This window comes from Drosophila simulans, chromosome 2R (assembly GCF_016746395.2).
Source record: "Drosophila simulans strain w501 chromosome 2R, Prin_Dsim_3.1, whole genome shotgun sequence".
Taxonomy (NCBI): domain Eukaryota; kingdom Metazoa; phylum Arthropoda; class Insecta; order Diptera; family Drosophilidae; genus Drosophila; species Drosophila simulans.
The window spans coordinates 20,563,016-20,582,817 of NC_052521.2; the positions used below are offsets into that span (position 1 = coordinate 20,563,016).

Genomic DNA, 19,802 nt, shown 5'->3' on the forward strand with positions numbered 1-19,802 from the left:
ATTCAAAAGCGAACTCATCTTGTATTTCAATGTTGGGAGTATAAAGAGTGACAGCTTTCAACACAATCAATTAGTTGACAGCAGTTTAGAGCGGGTTATACAGTGCACACCAGCTAAGTGAAACAATACATATATTGATTGGTAATCAAACAAGTTATGTGTAGACTAGCAATGCAAGTGAATTTATTAGAGGTTTGCACCTTACTTAATTTGTCATAGTGCAATTTTACTTTTATTGAATTGGTAGATTCCTTGAATATGTGCGTTCACTGTTGTCAGCAATTATTTGCTTTCTCAGCTCGTAGGTTGATTTTGGGTAATGACTAATGGCAAATCATACTGTTTAATCTCTGCTCAATCGAATTTGTTCTGTCCAGTGTGCAGATACTTTATTAGTTCCTCCTGTACGAATCTGGAAACTACATCTCTAGTGGTTGTGGGCATTGGCCTGTGCACCTGCAACTGCAGCTGCAGCTGCTGGCTGCTGAGGAACTGCTCCTCCGCCCAGGGCGCCCAAGGATTGCTGCAGGGAGCGCAGGATGCCAATGGGAATCTAAAGGGGGAGTTACAATATTATTGACATTTAAGGAATAATCTTCTTAATCGTGATACCTAAACAAACTCTTTATAATAATATTTTAGAATGTATTAAGCAGCTTTTAAAGCTGAACAATGAATATTTAAAACTAAACTATAAAGTACTCAGCCGCTTTAATTATAAGTTAAGTTACCGATTTATACTTAAACACGTCTTTCAACTAAAGATAGCTTGCTTGTGCTGCAGAATCTACCTCGAAACCAGGCTCATCCTGTGTATATCCTTCGCGATTTCATACTTACATCGAGGGCCAGGCCCACGGGTCCTTGGGCCTGTGGTGCCAGGAAGCGATTGTTCACGGCCTGGGGTCGCTGGACGGACTTGTACTTGTGGGCCTGGACCACCTTGGCCTCGCTCCTCGCCTGCGAATGGAGGGAGGTTCGTGAGTTGGGGGAATTACTTGCAAAGGACGAGGACAGCGCATGCAGCAGGTGAACGGGGGTGATAAATGAAAATTGTATTAAAATATATTTCACGGAAATAATAATGCTGGGTAGCAGCTGACCCCTCCCCCGCCATCGCCCGCAGTGTCCGCAAATGTTTTCAAATAAAATTACTGCCACAAAGCGAAAGTTTCGGCATCCAGCTCCACCAAAAAGCCAAACAATTTGTTTGCGTTTAAGAGTGCCAAAGTGTGTGTGCCTGTGTGCGCCTGTGAGTGTGTGGGAGTGTATCTGTATCCGTATCTGTATCTGTATCTGTGTATCTATGTCCGCACCGCATTTGGTTTTACCTCAACGGTCGACTGCGGCGCGTCCTTTTGGGCTTCCTCGTCCGGAATTTGCTGCTCCTCCTGCTGCTGCTGCTGCTGCATCACGTATACGACACGTTGCCGCTGTCGTTGTCGCTTTGCATGTGCGCGTGGTCGCTTGACAATTATCAGCGAGGTGGGCGTGGCCGGCGGGCGGGGCAGCTGGTGGTTATCCACCGCATCGGCATCTGCGGCCGCTTTAACATGATTTTCAATGATTTCGCTGCGGTCCGGCTAAAACATCAATGGCGGGTGGATTTGGTTGGATTGGATTGATTGCTTGTTGTTGGCTGGCCGACACGAGGGCGTTGATCAATATTTAACCGCACGCCCTAGTTAAACACTAGTCGGCGATTTATAGCCAGGAATTTCGCAATTGAAAAGCCGTTCAGCACCGAATTCCCCCATTTAACTTCACTAACATGGCTTACGAGCGAAATGATGCAGCTTTAATTTTGTGGGAAATCTTTTAAGCACTTTTCAACTCGAAGGGATGCGCAAACAACTTTCGAGCAAAACACTTTTAATACTTTCGGAAGCGCTGTAAACATCTTGCTGAAATTTCGATAACCATACTTCTAAACTTGTTGTTAAACTTATCTCGGGAATGAAACGAAAGCTGACTGAACCGACCATTACTTTTCCCGATATATTGATGGGTGGATTCAAAAACAAGAGCTAGCCTGAAATCTCATTTTAATTAGTATATAAAATACCTTTGCTACCCTCATAACCAACTATTATTTTACAAAAGATATACTTATTTAGCTCGGCAAAAGCAACTAGGCACGGTCCTGATTTTATGAAAAATACGTTTTGGAATGTTATGGATATGAATAATAGAGATTGTAACTCTTTATAATCCGTATTGATAAAAAAGTAATATTTATTAAACCTCTCAACTACTTACATCTTGGTGGATCAGCGAGTACTTCTTGGGCGGCTTTACCTTCTGGATGTGGCTGGTGACGACGGGGCCGGAGGTGGGTGACGCGGGCACAGGATCAGCAGGATATGCCGGCTGGACGGAGTGCTGCGAGGAGGAGACCAGGGTGCGACCAGGACTGTGCGCCTCGGCTCCGATGTAGCCGTGCTCGCCGGCGCTGCCGCCCAGAAGCGCACTGGCCCCCACCGAGGGATTGGCCTGGGCGGCGGCGTAGCCCACGCCGGCTGCGCGTCCTGCGGAGGAGGAGTAGTGGGTTATCTGGCATGTAAATCGAATCAATTAGGAGCAGGACCCACCATCCAGATTGCCGCCCAGACCGGCGGCTGCCCGGGAGCCCCAAGGAGTTCCGGCCGAGGCGCTGAGTCCGCCGTGGGCGGAGTTGCCCGTGAGGAGTCCGCCGAGTCCCGCATCCGCGTGATATCCAGCGAAGTTCACGCCCACCTTGCCATCGCGCAGCGTAAACAGCTGCGGGGTGAAAATGCGAGAGCTTTAGCACAAACTTCTGGCCACGTTGCGTATACTTAATGCTATTCAAAGTTGCCCACGACCTTCGCGTTTCGCCCTCCGGCCACATTTCGGCCCAAGATGTTTTGTCCGCCCCGCCTTTTCACTAATAGTTGCCAAGTTGTGGCCCAACTTTGGCCGGCCCGGAAAGGCGGGCAAACACCCTTTGTGCCCGCTTAACCGAGTTTGCAAACATTTCGTGTGTTGCTCTGTGTTAATCAATTTAGGCGGAATTTCTCAGCGGCTCAAATCGGTGAAGGTCGCAAGTTCTGCAGCGCAGATACATATTTGGACAGCTTTGAAACGTTGATAAACATTTGCACAGCTCGTTTGCCCGTCATCGCAGAGCAGCAAGAACTAGGCTGTACAGAACTACAGATAAGCTGGCATTACACCCGGCTACAAAACACCGATCCGCTGATAACGACAACTTGAGCGAGTGCTAGATAATAGTAATGAGCACAGCGAGCGGACTCCAAAGCAGTTATCAATAATTGTGACAGTTAACAGGTAGCAAACAAATGTGTGCTGCGTAGTTTACTTAGTGCTATGGGGAACTATGAACTCCCTACCTCTAGTTTATATACAATATATACTACTCTGCAAATATTTATAATCATATTGTAAAGTTATCATCAGCTATGAATACCAAGGTGTAACTACAACTACAAATCATGTGTGATTTTTAGTACTATTCAAGTTTGTTGGCATATAGGTAACGTATTGGTTTAGCAGTCTGATATACCCCACTTTTGATAGTGTGCCAGAAGTGTGAAACTAGTGAATGGCCCCGGCCAAGAGAGAGAGAGCGAGTGGGAGAGCCTTCCACACCTGCCGCCGATAAGAGTTTTTCCAGGCAGACACAACGACAATATTTAACCTGCGACGGCAGCTCATTTGAGTTTCACACGCCGACTGGAGGAGGAGGCGGAGGTGGTGGCCAGCCAGAGACAGCAGCGAATCATCATCAAGAGAGTCCGAAAGGAGCGGAGCAACGAGGGCGGACACATGTCGCCATGTTGACAAGGGCGTGGGAGTGGGAATGGTTGCCAGCGATGTTCGGGATGTTTCCGATGCGGCTGCTGTGGCTGGTGGTGCTGCTCTGTTTGCTACCTGGGCAGGTGCTGCTCGGCAACGCCGCCTCGGTCACCTGGGGCCATGTCAACAAATACGCCAGCGTGCTGCACACCGAAGATGTTTACTTGCCGCCGGGGACCCCCGGCCGAGATGTGGCCTACGGCCTGGAGGTGAGACTTACAGCTAGCCACTTGGCGGCAAATTGCTTAATCTCCTTGGGAATCTCCGGCAGAACGCCAGCGATAACTACCGGATTACGGGTGTGCATGTCGAGGATCTAGGCGCCGATGGAGCGGAGGCCCTGCTCACGGCTGGCGGCATTGGCCAGCAGTTTGTGGTCCTCCACTGCCGGCGACTTCCGAACTCCGAGGAGCAGGCGGCTCATCTCGAGGTGTCCATCTACGGAGTGGACCTGTAGGCTGTTTGCTATCTTGTAGCAGTCAGTCAGTCCCAGACCCATTGTTGTAAATATCAATTAGTGTACGGAGCTTTCAGCTGTGCAAGCCAAGAGCACATAGGAAAAAGTGTTGTATCTTCGAGATACAACAAGCACATATATTAGCTTGAATTAGTATATATTTTAAGTAAACAAATTTCAAATATTCCACATAGAATATATTCCCTTATGTGAAATATGAGTAAGTTAGTAGATAGCACTATTTGAAGTACAAATGAAACATTTGCAACACTGAACTTCCCACGCCCATCTCTATATTCAAAGATATCTTTACATCTTCAGATTGTATTTATTACCTCAGATCCTATAGGTTGCTATAGCAAATGATAGGTTTTTATCTGCTCTGTGGACTGAAAACTTTGTAATTCGCTCTGAACAACGTAATAACATTTAAAGTTGAAAGTTGCCAGGGGTTGTGAAGTTCGGATGTCGCTTAAAGGCAGTCGGGTTTTTATAATATTATGGAAATGTGTAGTAAGTTTGTAACTATGTTACTATGAAAAACCTGTAAGCTGCGGGCATCTCTTGCCTTAAATTTTGCCTTTCAGTGCATTTCAGCCTTAATAAGTCCATTTTTGCATTGCTGCCAGATGCACGAGCTTGAATTTGTTTAATTAAAATGTAATAAGTCTAACAAGTCGGACGTCATAATAAACTTTCGCTCGAAACAAAACACGAATTGTAAAACATGAATTGTAAAATTTCAGCTGTGAGCGAAATGCGTGTGGAATGTGTGTGTGGGTAAATCAACGCAATAATTGATTTGTTTTATTGTTCTGTAAACAACAAATGTAAATTAATCGTATGTGTGTGTGTGCATGCAGATCTTTTGTTTGCTTTCAAATCATTTTGTGAAACACTCTAAAATCTCTATTTGCAGACCATCCATTACTCGGATAAAAATCGCAATGGGCAGTAAAGCACCGCAATTGTGTTCGGCTAATTCAAGTTGACAGTAATTGAGTTCTGCGGTTGGTAGATTAGAGATTGGCCAAAATTCATAAGCTCGGTTCATGACACACAGATAAAGAAGCCAGTGAAAGGATTTCTTCGCGGAGCCTGCGAACTGGAAATGGAATGGCCAGTAATTTGCATGAATTCCAGGGAAAGGCCGCCTCGCATTGTATCCTTCGCCGGCTGGCGGGAAAACCCTTCTCAGGACTTTTTACGTGTGCTCTTAATTTCGATTCCCACGACCCGCGCTGAAAATAAACAACGCTTTTTCTGGGGTTTTCCACTTTCCACTTAGCTGGCAAATGCAAATTTCATGCATGCGTTGATTAAAATCTAAATTCTTGTAGCCCTCGGGCCGCAAATAGAAATAAACTTTTTGGCCAGAAAAAAAATCCCAACGAAAGAGAACGGGAGAAGAAAGAAATATTATTTTCAGCCACGAGGTGTGAAAATTCCATTGGTCAGAGAAATAAACACTGGAAATTTTAACAAACCTAAATCAAGTCAGTTTAGCACAGGCATTTAAACACGAATCCTATATGTTTTCGATTACAGCTCACAAACTAATGAAATAGAAGCCATTGAACATGATATTGCCGACTTAAGCCTTTAATTACCATGAAATACCGACGCTATTCAACAGCCGTCGTGTGCAACACTGCGTATGAGTAATGAGTGCTGAAAAATGCAATTATTTTGATATTAGTCAGCACAGGCCGCCAAAGTTCAAGGTGGCCACTAAAACGGGAAGCACTTGGTCAGCGGCGTCAGTCGTGGTTATTAAAATGATGCTTAGTTAGTTGGTCGCGACTCGTGAGGCCGATATTAATGATAAGCGAGTGGTGTTGAGTACACCGTGTAATTGCAGGTATTCCAGGCAGTTAAGAAAACCCAGCGAGCGTTTTCGCCTTGGCCCGCAATTAGAGGCGGAATCGCGCACTAAAAATTCTTAATTGCCGGACGACGGGCATTGTGCAACGGTTTAGGCAATGTGGCAAAGTTCGCGCCGAAACCGAATGTTGCACTATGACCTTTCGCCTTCCATTTGCGACAGCGGACCGCAAAACAAAATCATCCGCGCGCGTTTTGAAAACGGCATTGATTTTCGCACTCTGGCCCTGATGGACAGCGATTCTGATTCGGATTCTGATGCGGACTCACATTTCGAGTAATCTCGTTGAAAGCCGGAAAATGGGAGGCAGGCATTCTCAATCCGCGGGAAAATCACATTTTCAGGGCTTCACTTTCGCAAATCAAGCTTGTGACAATAGTCAACAGAGAAATTAAACATAAAATACAGATCTTCTAATAGTTCGTAATGGAAAAGCATCTAGTACGATTGCATTATTTCTTTCTCTGCGAAATGTGCAATTCATCGATTGAACTATTAATTAAGTTAATGTATGCACAGTCTGAGTAATGGAATATTTGTGAGTAAACTGGTAAATGGGCTGCATATTCAGGAACCTGGTCACCCGATAACCGACTGACTGCCAGTTGATTACCTTGGCCAACAATGCAGTTCGCTTTTGGTTTCGGTGGCAGGTGGCATGTGGCATGTGGCATGTGGCAGGTGTCGGGCGGCAAGAGGCCTAATTAATTTCGGGACTCACCTGTGCCGGCACCAAGCTAGCCGTCTGCAGCAGACAGAGTGCTCCGAGTAAGACGATCATACTGCGCACCTGGAAGACAAAGAATCCGAAATCGGAATCAGTTCTACGCTACTCCGATTTGTATGCGAGTCGCGTCGGCGGGAATTCTTCCTCGCACTTCAGCTGGGAGCGGTCAAGCATAATTGTGCGGCTTTCACATGCTAGCTCAACTCAACTCGGTTGATTAATTAACAAAGCTCGGCTTCTGCCGTACCTTTCCTAGACGCTTTCCGTTGTTATTGTTTTAAATTACTTCACTTCGCGAGTCTGAATCTGAGTTTCAGTCTGAGCTGCTCGTTGTTGTCGCGACGCGATTCCGCTGTGAACTGAGTGGTCGAGTGGCTTGAGCCGGGCTTAAACTTGAATTCTGCCGCGGGGAGTGGGAGATTTCTGGTGCTTGTAATGCCTGGCGAAACTGGAAATGTGTCGCAATCCAGTATGCTGGGTCTATTTATATAGGAGCTGGGCACAGGGTTCTGGCTGCTGCCTCTTCCCCTGCATAGTATATGCCATTATCTTTGCAACTCAGGGAACTCTGGACGCTGCAATGATGATGCAAGATTTTCGGTTACTTTGTTTCGACGACCTATTAGCACTTGGCCAGCACCTGTCCTAACAACTCGGCGAGAATTTGGCAACAACTCAGACATGACTGAGTGGCCTGAGCTGTGAATTGGGCATCAGAAGAGAGGAGGAACAACCAACCAAAACTCCTGAGTGGTGATCTTGAACATTTATTCATCTTCATATCATCTTACGCAGCTAATGAGTTGGCAAAATTCTTACAAAAATGCATAAATTAGAAAGCGAATACTAATGTAAAAAGAGGTTTATACACACAGGCTGAGCAGAATTTCTCAAGTATTCGATTGTGGAATAAAGTTCACTGCCACGCACAATCAATTAAACCTCGAAGTTAATCAAAGCGAAATCAACTTCCGATTTTCCATGCCCAACGCAAGCGTTGCAAAAAACAATCGGCCGCTGGAAAACTACTGCATTACTCATGAGCCGCATTAAAGTGCATCCGATTTGGCCAATATTTGCGAACCGGTTTTCGGCCGGCCACGCCCCTGCGCCCCCCTTTTGTTTGCATTTCAAGCGGTGTGCAATTGACCGAATTCGGGCCATAAATTCGTTCTTCTGTTTTATTTCGCTTTACGCCTCAACGAAGCTGCAGGCAAATGGGATTTGCCAATTGCAGTTGGACAAATTAATAAGAGCCGAGTGGTGGGGCATTTGGTTTTGGCCAAGATTCCATTGTGGATGTGTGTTCTGTGTTCTGGGGTTTCTTCGCCAGTCCATTTCCATTTCTTTGTCCCAGCGATTTCTTCATTAGGTATTCAAATGACAAACAGAGCCGCCCGTTTAATGAGATTCACCCCCTGGCTGCCACTTTTGGCCAAATCCGAGGCGCACGTGCTGGATGATTTAGAATGCGATGGCCGAAATCAAATGCCAGCGAAAAGGGTCCGAGCAGAAGAAATATAATTTAATTAAATTCAATTCAATGCCGATTGGATGTGCTGCCTTGTCCCTTGTCCCTTCATCGCCATCACGCATGATTACTTCTTCTTTGGCAAATGGCAGCTAGTCGTTGGCAAAAAATCGCTCGATGTTCTTTTCATCAGCTGCTTTTTCCACATTAATTACGAGCTTTTTTTGCCAAATTGAAATTTCATTGAAAACAAATCAATTAATTTGCGGCAGCAACGTAGGTGGGAAGAATTCAATTCCAGGAAGTGCCACTGCTCCTCTTTGATAACCTTTTCATAATGCTCAATCGATTGGGAAGTGCTGATATGCGTTTATTGACTCGCCAGCGGTCATAATATTTGCCAAATCCCGAAAAAAGCAATTTTTTAATTGAGTGCCATTGAGCCGGGCAATGTTTGCATCGATGAAACAACTGATATCACTTTTTCATCGACGTATGCAAATCTCACGTGAAGAGATTAAACATTTCGCTGCGCGGCCCAAAAGTATGCAAGCTTTTCGCGCTACACGGCGGCAAAAAATCCTAACCAAGTTAATAATTTATAGAGCGCCCTTGGGCTGTATTCAATTCATTTTGGTTTGTAAACAATTCCCTGCTGTTATGGCGATTAAAAATTAATAGCAACTAACTGCTGATTGTATTGTTCAAAACAAATAGCTTCTGTTATTAAATTCCTCTATTTACATACTACAAAAAACTACAAGCTCTTTTATATCATTTTGTTTTTACACATAACATTTATTCTACACTCTAATATTTTTTTGGAATTTTCTTGTGGCTGGACATAAATATCCTTAGTCTAGGCTTACAGCAAAGTCACATATATCACAAAGGTCAAAATGCACACGAAAAACGCACTCGAAACATACACTGACAGAAACTACAACATTCACGCACAACTACTGGCTAAAAAGGCGGCCCAAGATTACGCCATCTCCTCGCGCATCCGTTGCCCACTGGGATGGGTACTCAGCGTGGGGTTTTGCCTGCCGGGCGGCAGCGCCGTTCCAGCTGCCACGGATTTTTGCGCCATTTCCGCCGGCGCCTGGCGATACCCGCCGGTCAGGCGACCCACCAGGTTGTTGACAGCACGCAGCGTCGAAATCGGAATCTGCAAAGGATGCGGATGAGCGATGGTGATGCGTGGACAGCAAGTGAACTCACCTCGAAAATGCTGTCGATCAGCGGACGCAGGCTGAACATGGGGTACGTGCTCTCGGCCGTGTGAGCCGGTTGGCTATCGCCGAGGGCCAGAATGGCCGCGTTGCTGCCGGGCACCGCTGCTCCGGGTGCAACTGCTCCATTTGCCGGACTCACTCCCGCCGCCAAGCTGCTGAGCAGGAAGGCCGCGTTCTGCTGCAGGCTGCTCATGGCTCCCATGGAGGAGGAGGCGGAGGCGGAGGCGGAGGAGGAGGGTCGCTGCTGGTACTGGCCGTACTCCTGGCTGGGGTAGAGCACCATGTTCTGGACGGGCATGGGCTGCAGCAGCGTCTGCAAGGAAAAAATATATTGGTACATGAATCAAAATGAAACTGCACACATTTTTGGATGATTATTTACCATCCAAATAGCCCGAGATCAGGTTTCGCTACTTACATCGTTCAGCAGCACCAGCTCGTGGCGCTGGCCACGCGCATATCCAGAGACGCGGGTGAACTCGGTGACCAGGTGGGACATGACCACGAGTAGGACGAACCAGACGAAGCGGTCCATGGCGGTGATGATTATCTGGAAGAAGAGGCGTGGTAAAGGTTACTTAAGGATATCTAGCTGAGTCATCTCCGCTACAGCCCACATCATTGTTGAAACTCATGCTGGCGACACATTGATCTTGGCAATCCGCACTTGAACGGCACTTGTTTGGTGCGCCGCGGACGAAAACGTTGTGATTGCAAAGTCAAGTTGCACGAATATGCAGCGGCTAGATTTTCATTCTGGCCAGCAGCCATGGCAGTCGAGTATCAAGTTTGGAAACCGCAGTCGAGATCCGAGACAGAATCTGCTGCCTGCTGCTCACTGGCTGGCTATCTAGCTGGCTGGCTGGCTGGAGGTTCTGAGATGTGGATTAGACCAAGGCCAGGCAGCAACCAGTTTGCGCTTTCAGCTGGATGCATCGAGTTTTTCCACTTGGCAGTGAGTGAATTTTCCCGCCCCGAGCATTTCGAAAGCCGTTGGTCCGTCCAAGGCGAAAGGTTAAATCAAAATCCATATCCAAATCCAAACTCAGCGAACTGCGGGCCCGCATTTAGTTACGAAAATAGAGGGCAGCACATCCATCAATGGCTGTGTCTGGGTTGTGTTTGCTTTCGAGTTGTCTGGCTCGACAGTAATTCGTAAAACAGCAATCAAAAATGGCAACATAAAGGCAGCCAGTGCAGAGCAGGTCAAAAGCAAGTCCACCGGGCCATGACACTCCATGACTTTGGCTGGGAGTTGCGAGGGGGCTGAGCACTTAACCCTGCAATTGCTGTTGTCTAATTGTGGCTCGAATGGCATTTAAGCGAAACAGAGATTCTGCGGCAGCCCTGACACAAATGCAGCCGCCTAATTAAACAAACAATTAAACAAATCTCAGCCGTGACCCTTGCTGGCCAAAAGATTCTGTTGGCTTTGTACTTGAACACATCAATAGTGCGGCGATAACAAGGGCTGCGTGTTCGCTGGACTCGAACAAGACAAAAAATAGAGTTTCTAAAAAAAAGAATATTTCATTGCGTTGGCATAATCATGCGCATATCAATTGGAACCAATATTTGTTATACATTTATTTATTTACTCTTTAAATGCTTACAAATTTATGCCGAAAGTGCGGGGAAAATGTATTGAAAATTGCTTACATATTCCATATAATTATCACATTTTTGTGACCATTTAAAATGCAAATAGGGATAACTTACAAAACGAAAATTCTGGCAACTTTGGCCAGCAATTGAAAGATTTCTGCCAGAGTAACGTACGTGCAATTAAAATAACGTAAAAACTATTCCCAGCTAAAATGAATTACAGGCCAAGGACTCGAGCAGTGTCCTTTGCTTGATTCATTCCAGCCAACGAATACACCCACTCACTTAGTGAATTGTGCGTTAGAATGTGAGCTTCCATTTGCATGACAAGAGCCGAACAAAATCCAGAAAATAAAGGACACACAACGAGGTTGTAGTAGGTAGAGTTCTCCGAAGCCAGACCTGAATATGCGATTTTATTCTGGCCAATGCATTTACATTTCGCAATGCAAATTGAATCTGTTTGCAGCTGGCCAAGTTGAATTACGGTCAGCCAGCTCTGCAGACTTGGTCAAAATAAAAAAGAAAATCATTTGCCCGCCGAGACGTTTCCGTTTGCATGCGAGATACGAGGCGTATGCGTGATATGTCGACTAGCAGAATCACGCATACGCCCCGATGTCTCGTAATTGTTGCCATCGATGGCCCAGCATCGCCGCACACAAATCTGTGGGTCTTTTGCGACTCTGTTGGCTTGGGCGCGCAAAATCTTTTTGTTATTCTTACTCAAAAATTGTCGGGCAAATATTGGGCGAGCAAACAGAAGTCTAAGCGCGCGGCAAACAAACAAAGGCGCACATTTAGCGGGGGCGTGGCCGCATGGCAGGACACACATATGCATATGCTCGAAAAGAAGATTGAATTTACGAAAATAAGCAGAGTGTTCATTGGGCGGCAGTCCACGAACTTCTTGTTTGTCCGCAGCCAATAAGCGTTAATTACTTTGCCAACAAAGTGGGCTGCAGCCCATGGGGGTGGGGCAGGTGGCAGGTGGCAGGTGGCAACTGGCGTCTTCCTCATCGCCGCTCGAGCTTAATTATAGTTTCGGTTGCATATTAGTGGGCGAGGGCATTACACCATCTCATTTAACTTTGCTAATGAGGTAACCGCAGCAGCTCGCTAGCTCGGCCACCTAAGTGATTTGTATTGAATGCCGCCAGGAGCTCGAGGCGTTTCCTAATTGGCCACCATATGCAGTGGTTTGCAGGGGTTTCTCCAGGCTGAGTATATTATTTAATCATTTCTTGACTTATGATGATGTTTAATCCTTACGGGTTTTAAAGAACCAAACCCCTTTAAATTGAATAATTGAATTTGAGTTTTTTTTCCTTTCGAACACTTTAACGTTTTCCACTCTGTTTTCCGCTCCACTGCCACTGACCGGTTTTTTCGTTTCGTTCTTCTTTCATTTATTTGATTTCCTGAAATTTCACTCATAATTAGCCACATTATTATTATTATTTCTTTATAATTTGCATTTGATTTTGTTTCAGCCTCTGTTTCTCATTCGTGTTGCCCGCGGGGCGGCTAAGCGAATCTGGATATTTGTTGTTTGCGTTTTACTGTTGCTTTCTTTAAGCTTTCGGCCGCCAGCTGTTTGCCCGCCAAAATGAATACTAATTTATTCTAATCATTTCAAATCCAATATTGCGCCCGATTCTGGGCGCTGCAAGCCCTTATCCGACAGCAGGAACGAGTTTTCCCCGAAAGCGTTCAGCGCGCTAATTGTTTTCATTGATTATTAATTTGGATATTCCCGCTCCGGAGCGGGAAATCTGACCTGGCGTAAATGGGGCTTTTGTTTCGCAATTACGCCGGGCAGCCGGGCATTCAGATCCAGATTTGTTTGCTCGACTTTTTGCTGGTGTTCTCCGGTTCCCTGGTTTCTGGTTTCTGGCTGCTGGCTGCTGGCTTTTGGCTTTCCCGCTTTTCTGAAGAGCGGTCTCGAGTGCCGAGCAACAGTTTCGCTTGTTTTGGCCTGGGCTCGCTTTTAATGAGCCAGCACTAATTAGCAGCCAGTTTCGGAGTGCCACTCATCAGAATCAGCATCAGAATCAGCAGCAGCATCAGAGTCAGAATCAAAAGTAGACTCACAATGGGAATCAAAAGTGCCCGCGGCAGACTCCGCAAACTATGTATTTTGTGCCGGCGCATTCCATCTGTTCTGCTGACTTTGGCTTATTTTTTGGCGAAGCAGGAACTCACCTCGTTTGTGATGTAGAGGCCGCGCTGCGGCGTCGTCGTCGTTGTGGTTCGCATCGTCATTTTGGCAGTGATTTCGAGTCGGTTTTCCCTTTTAAGGCAGAACTTATCACCGGACGAGGTGTTCTTTTCGAGTGCAGCTGCGCGACTGGGGAAAACGCGCAGCGCATGCGCCGCTTTTATAGCCCGCGCTCCTCCGTTACAAGAAGAGAGCCATACAGCACATCTGCTCTCCAGCACTGCAATGTAAAAGTTTGCACTTGAGTGCGAGCTGGACAGGTTGCATGTGCATGCGACTGCAATGGGGCGCGAGGGAGATAGTACACTTCTTTCACTCTCTGCTTTCCCGCGGTTCATGTAACAGCGTAAGAGATCTCGCGTGCTGTTACAATATCAGCAAAATTGCAATGTGAATGTTAGCTGATGCAAAAGAGAATGGAGAGAGCAGGAACACCTTTCGTTGTGCTCTTTTCTGCACAGTGGTCTGAATGGCTTCATTGATGCTCAGATCAAATTGCTAAGGTGAGAGGCAGACGAATTTAATTTCACTTTAGTCAAAGAGAGTTTAACATTACTGCTATTCTGACAATGTGAGACTGTGCAAATCCCAGAAAGAGAGCCAAAGAGAGTTGTGAATTTCTTTCTGTGCGCAGCTTTCTCAGCATCTGGCGCTGGTAACTGTAAACGGGTTCGAGGAAAAGTGGACCGCCTACTTTCAGTGTAATTGTCGGCCTGACCCACATATTCGCCGCACTCTTCGCACCCACGCCCAGCGCCGCCTCGCCCTCTCGCTCGCACCCAATGCCAAGCAGTAGGCTACTGCAGTTCAGTGAACCTGTAGCCACCTATGAATACCCCATTCCCAGATGTCAATGGATGCGGATCAGTGGCTCACCTCAACTGTCTGACCGAGTTTCGATCGCACAGACCAGGTTTCGTTGCTCCACCATTTCGGCCATCAAAGTTATATGGCTTTGAGCCGGCGAGGAGTTGGGTGCACAACGAGACTGCACCTGGGATATCACCGGAACCGCCTTGAACTCAGCACCCCCCTCCCCAGAACCGGATATGGAGAATATATGCAGATGTGAGTGCCAACAAGGAACACGTAAAGCTATAAAATATCGAAAAAAACGAATGTCGATTTGGCTATTTTTAAAGTAAACGAAATAATCGGCTTGATACATCCTAAACTATATGACGGATGTTGAATAATTATCGCTAGATTGGAATCCACACCAACAAATCTGGCCAAAAATAGCATCGAACGCAAAACAAGTTCAGTGAATTCGGCAAGAAACTGAAACTGTATCTGTGTATCTTCCACCAAGGCTAATTTGCATAAATCTGCATCAATACGTATAATTTGTGTGCTGCGGCTAGCGGCTTAAACAATAAATAATATTTACTTCAGCGCAATCAATCACTTAGCTAACAGGGAAATAAACTTACAGCCCTATTCGTCTCCATCGGCTAGCTTTTCGCTCACGACGGAGATCTTGCGGCGATTGCTCGTTTCTTGGACGGACTAAACCTGTTTCGATTATGCCCTGATCTACCCCAATACAAATGGATTTGACGGCAGACAAATCACTTGCTCAGCGATAATTTCAATTGGCCAATTAATAACGCCTGGCAAAGGGCGGTAGGACCTTTGGCCCATGGAATCACTGTGTATCAGTCATCCGAGTAATTGTTTGCTGCTCTACTTGTGCATAAATTACTAATCTGCCGCACAGCACAGCAAGTCACGTGTAGCCCCCACTTTCCAGCTTGTTTAATTTATTTCCCATTCCGTATGCCGTTTTCAAGTGCCCCCTTTGTGGACGTAACCTTGCCACCTCTTTGCAAAACTGAATTAAGTCGCTGCACTGGCAGAAAATGCACTTAAATTGTACAAAAACATATCATTAGAGACATTATCGATATATAGATAAGATTATCGATAATATTATTATTATCTCGAGATAATCGTGCCACAAAAATGTGGCATGCTAAAATTAATCACTTTAAAATTACTCTACAAAACTAATAGTTACCACCTTCGAATTTCTCTCTGTGTAGCTAGCTCGACGATGATGCATTGAACCTGGGAGTGAATCATGCTGAACCGGCTGCGCCCTTAGGAACGCCTCACCTCTAGCTCCTTGTACAGTTTGCACTGGCTAAATACAAACATGTGAGGTGGGGCAACTGCGAGATTTTCGCACAGTCGATGATAAGCAGACACGGCTATTTTGGTTGCGCCTTTTCGCCGGCCAATCAATATTTGTTTGCCAATTTTACAAATTGCAAACAAACACATAAAGCCGGGCCCAAATGCAGGCCCGGAGCAGCTATTGACCCTCAACTTGAACTAGAAAACCAAATAGCCGGGCGGTTGGCATGGCGTTAAATTGAATTGTATGACCAGCCGGCTCCAAGTTACCCCCCTCCCCCCACCAACTCATATATATTTTGAAGTGCCATTTGTTGTTGTCCGCTGACAATGCATAAAATTTGAATAGCCAAACAACGATGCTCGGCAACAACAACACAACAAAGCGACAATCAAATTTGGCGCTCAACGATTCTTGCACCTCTTTTTATGGCTGGCAACACTTGTGTATGCGTTTCAAATGTAAGCTGGACTTTAAAATGGGTGTCAACTGTTAGCAGCAGGGGCTTACAAAAGAGGATTATCGAAGGGGGGTTTGGTTAATGAATTAAATTAATTAATTGAGTGGTATGTTCACAAAAGCAAGAGGTTAAATGTGGTTCAAAATGATTTCAAACAATAACTGAAAACAAAAATATTATGTACGCTGTAGGATTGAGATCTTAGTTCATAAGAGGGCCCCCTTTCTGCGAGCCCCTGGCTGACATTGCTCAGGGTCGCGGAGTAACAGTACAATCCGATGCTAATCAGCATGGCGAAAGAGCGAGCGAAAGGGCGAGCGGGTGCGAGCGAGAGGGCCCTGACTTCGCTTGGGGTTACCGACACTCACACACGCTCATAAAAAGCACTACCGTTCTGTAAGCTCGATTGCCGGATTTTGCTTTAATTTCATTACGCGTTTTTCTCTTTCTTTTTCTTGCTCTTTCTTGCTGTTTGTTTGGATCGCGTCTTTTGGCTTTTTTTTTTGGCGTGGGTTTCGATATTGTTTTTGTACGTGACCTTTTGGCGGAAAAAATCGGTTGATATTTTTAGCGTTTCTTCTTCTCGCCCTTCCGTGCGCCCCACCCTCCCCAGCAACTAGACAAAGAAAAAACGAATAGTAAAGAATAAAATAAAAAGCGAACACGTGCAGATAAACGTTACTAGAGATACTCATAGCAATAACCACATATTTTCGCTTTCCAGTTTGATTATTTGCTTAGCGGCTTCGGCGTTTGTTGTTTGACTGCCCTGCCGTTGTTGTTGTTTATGTTCGCACATGTACGTTTGTATATACTATATACAGTAATGTACTATTTGGCATGCTAACGTTTTCCTCTCCTTCTTGGCAGATTTGATTTAATTACGGGCCAAGTTTGTTATTGTTTCGAGTGGCGGCGGTTAGCTAACCCGTAATTGAGATAATACGCCAAGTGCTCTGGAGAAATGAACAAGGTTCATTCGCAGAGTTTAGCTGCAATTAAAGAGGGCTTAACGAACGGCAAGGGGGCGGCACCATCCAGCTAGTCGAGCTATCGTTAATCAGGCGGCTAATTAAAGCCAAAAGCACCCACCTTCGCATCGCAATTGAATAAACCCGCAGGAGTATCGCACACACTCGACACGAAAATCGGTTTAATTAATTCGCTTTGTTTCGATTGCCTGGGAAAAGGCGATATTGTTTGTTTATTTCAATTACTCCTTAGTCACTATGGTCACTATGTTTTTTGGTACAAACATGAAACATGGATACTTTTGGCAACTTAAAAGAATTTAAGTAATTTCATTTCATTCGTTTTTAAAAAAATATACCAAAAGCAGTGCACTTTGACGTCAATTGAGAGAGATATAAGTATATATAAGCAAATGCGTTTCTTAATTTAAATTCGGCGTTTAATTTTAATAAGCCTACGTGTGTTGACCCATTGGCTTCTATAAATTATAATTTAGTATCATAATGCAAATTAGTAAGCATAATTTTAATTTAAAATTGAAATTATCAAATTTTTGCTTGATTCTAATGGCTTTAAAGCTATTTTTAAAACAGCATTATTTAATTTTACTTTTAAAAGTTAGAAGAATTCCTAATCAACCTCCATTCTACAAGCTCAGTATCTTTTTTTTCAAATAATTTGCAACCCGCTGGGAAGCGAAGTCATTAGTACGCCTTAAAACTGAAATTAGACAATTGCTCATTTGGTTTTGGGAGCCTCATTAATAATATAACTTTATCTTCTCTGCGTTTTTCTTAGAAACCACGATATGGGGTTCCCAAAGAACTCACCCATAGATTAAGTACCCATGTGGCTGGGTGGCGAAGTCTACGTGACACGGACCACGGTCAAGAATGTAGAACTAATCTCGATTCATTCAGAACCGACTTTAAGCTCCATATAAATGCAGCTGGGCGTGCGCAGTGACGCAGATCCACTGACGTTTGTACATACATATATCTATATATAGCTCAATATCGTTCAGTTGGCCAAAAATACTTAGCCATTTCCGCTGCATACTGAGATACTGAGGATCGCGGTGACGCGCGGCGCTTTAAATACTTTTGGATACTTAGTAAGCGAAACGATCGATGGGAATCCGCATAAATTAGACAGCTGAGCGCTTACTTTCGTTTCGCAGACGGAATATCTTACGTAATTCGACACGCACATAATTAATTAGAAGCCAAACATTTCGGCTCCGACTGGCGGCCAAACAAAAGCAAAAGTTCTAAACTCCAAACAAATGCAAATGAGCTGGGCCACGACTGAGTCACTGCCAAGTGTGTGAATACCAGCGACTCACTCCACTCGCTTTTGCGAATATTCAGATACGCGGACGCAGATTCAGATACAGATACAGATACAGCTACTCGGATCGCGCGATCCGCGAGATGCTTAGAACCTGAAAGGAAAACTCGCACATGGCTGATTAATCAGACTGCTGGGCCCAGAATAAAACCTGAATCGGAGGTCCGACCACTCTGTGAATCCACTTAAACCCTCTGCGATGATCGCAATCAGGAAAATAAATATGTTCTGTGTCTTGTATCGTTGGGACTATATATCAAACAGTTCTTTGGAATTTGGATACTCTGCTGCCCCATGATATAATCCAAGTGTTTAGGGAACCAATTAATAGAGTCACAGAAACCTGATGGCATATATTATATAGCACACGAGCTCTTGTCCAGCTTCTAATTGAATTATAATTTAATAAATTATACAAATTAACTGAATCTAATTGCTTAGCATATATTCAGATATTTGCTTAGCAAGAACACATTGTTCTTAGCCCACTAAACAAATGCTTTGTTTACAAATGATTTGGTTATACATATCAACATTGAAGTGCTGAGTTTTAGTTTAAGAATTAAATTAAAATTAATTTTCTACTTTTCCCCAAACATTCCATAAAGTTTTTAGCACCAAAGTTGGTTTACCAAAGTTGTATTTACTTTAAGAACTCGTACCTGCCTTTGCTTACACATTGTTTTTAGGAATTTATTAAGTTTTGCAACTAGCAGATTCGCAAAAAACTCACAGGTTTTGCCTAAAGTTTGCCATTATTTGTGCAACTTTCACAGACAATAACCGAATTTCGCATGCAAAAAAGTTGCGTAAATAGAGCCAGGCAAAAGGGAGAAGTTCTTGCGACTTGGCCAACATTAAATAGACCGCAAACCATTTAAGTTAATAGAATTTCGACCAGAACTCCGTGTGGCAAGTGGGCTTTACCTTATCCAGCTGACTGCGCCGCTCAATCATTTTGGCCACTCAATCGAATTGATACACTCGCGATTTTCACTCGCACTTGAATGACTATTTGCTCGACTAATTTCCGCCTAATCGCGAAACTTCTTTTCTCTGGCTACTTTGGCTTTTATTTATTTAGTTTATTTTTTTGGCCAATTCTGAATCGAAGTGAAGAACGCCGACCGCTCGGAGGCAACCGACTCGTGTTGTATGGAATTCGCAACTGAACTGAGCTGAGCACTTAAGAGACTCTTACCCGCCACTAGAGACCCCCTGCTCCACACCCCACGACCCCCAGAGCCCCAGATCTCCGTTCCGAGACACAATATACAAGCCTGGCTCTCGAGCGCTGGCCAGGCCAAATCAAGCCGGCAACGAAGCGTCTCACGTTTTGTTTTCTTCTTATTATACCCAATTTTTTATTTTCGTTTTCGTTTCTGTTTCTTCGGATTTCGGCGAGCGGACTTCCAGCGGACTGAGCTGCGAGCGGCTAA

The 19,802-nt window shown here is 45.0% G+C and overlaps 3 protein-coding genes across 7 annotated transcripts; 1 reads left to right on the forward strand and 2 right to left on the reverse strand.

Annotated features, from left to right (window-relative positions):
• Positions 1–161: 161 nt before the first annotated feature.
• Positions 162–7,368, reverse strand: LOC6735872 (PE-PGRS family protein PE_PGRS26). Of its 3 annotated transcripts, XM_016181308.3 has the most exons (7): positions 7,154–7,368; positions 6,901–6,969; positions 2,592–2,760; positions 2,260–2,528; positions 1,332–1,583; positions 841–960; positions 162–553 (listed from the first exon to the last, which is right to left on the reverse strand). In XM_016181308.3, exons 2-7 carry the CDS (start codon positions 6,958–6,960, stop codon positions 428–430), a joined length of 996 nt encoding a protein of 331 aa, XP_016029235.1. In that variant the 5' UTR covers positions 6,961–6,969; positions 7,154–7,368; the 3' UTR covers positions 162–427. The 3 variants fall into 3 exon arrangements, with proteins under 3 accessions (XP_016029235.1, XP_016029237.1, XP_016029236.1); XM_016181310.3 differs by lacking the exon at positions 1,332–1,583 and having other exon boundaries at positions 7,154–7,366; XM_016181309.3 differs by lacking the exons at positions 162–553; positions 841–960; positions 1,332–1,583 and adding an exon at positions 1,861–2,143.
• LOC6735873 lies at positions 3,634–5,006 on the forward strand. The gene is made up of 2 exons (XM_002082747.4): positions 3,634–4,046; positions 4,109–5,006. Exons 1-2 carry the CDS (start codon positions 3,816–3,818, stop codon positions 4,292–4,294), a joined length of 417 nt encoding a protein of 138 aa, XP_002082783.1. The 5' UTR covers positions 3,634–3,815; the 3' UTR covers positions 4,295–5,006.
• A 1,786-nt stretch (positions 7,369–9,154) lies between the features above and the next one.
• Positions 9,155–19,535, reverse strand: LOC6735874. Of its 3 annotated transcripts, none has more exons than XM_016181307.3 (4): positions 19,291–19,535; positions 10,034–10,165; positions 9,602–9,928; positions 9,155–9,548 (listed from the first exon to the last, which is right to left on the reverse strand). In XM_016181307.3, the coding sequence occupies exons 1-4, from the start codon at positions 19,318–19,320 to the stop codon at positions 9,363–9,365; spliced, it is 675 nt and encodes a 224-aa protein (XP_016029239.1). In that variant the 5' UTR covers positions 19,321–19,535; the 3' UTR covers positions 9,155–9,362. The 3 variants fall into 3 exon arrangements, with proteins under 3 accessions (XP_016029239.1, XP_016029238.2, XP_039147244.1); XM_016181306.2 differs by lacking the exon at positions 19,291–19,535 and adding an exon at positions 13,426–13,623; XM_039291310.2 differs by lacking the exon at positions 19,291–19,535 and adding an exon at positions 10,233–10,388.
• Positions 19,536–19,802: the final 267 nt, after the last annotated feature.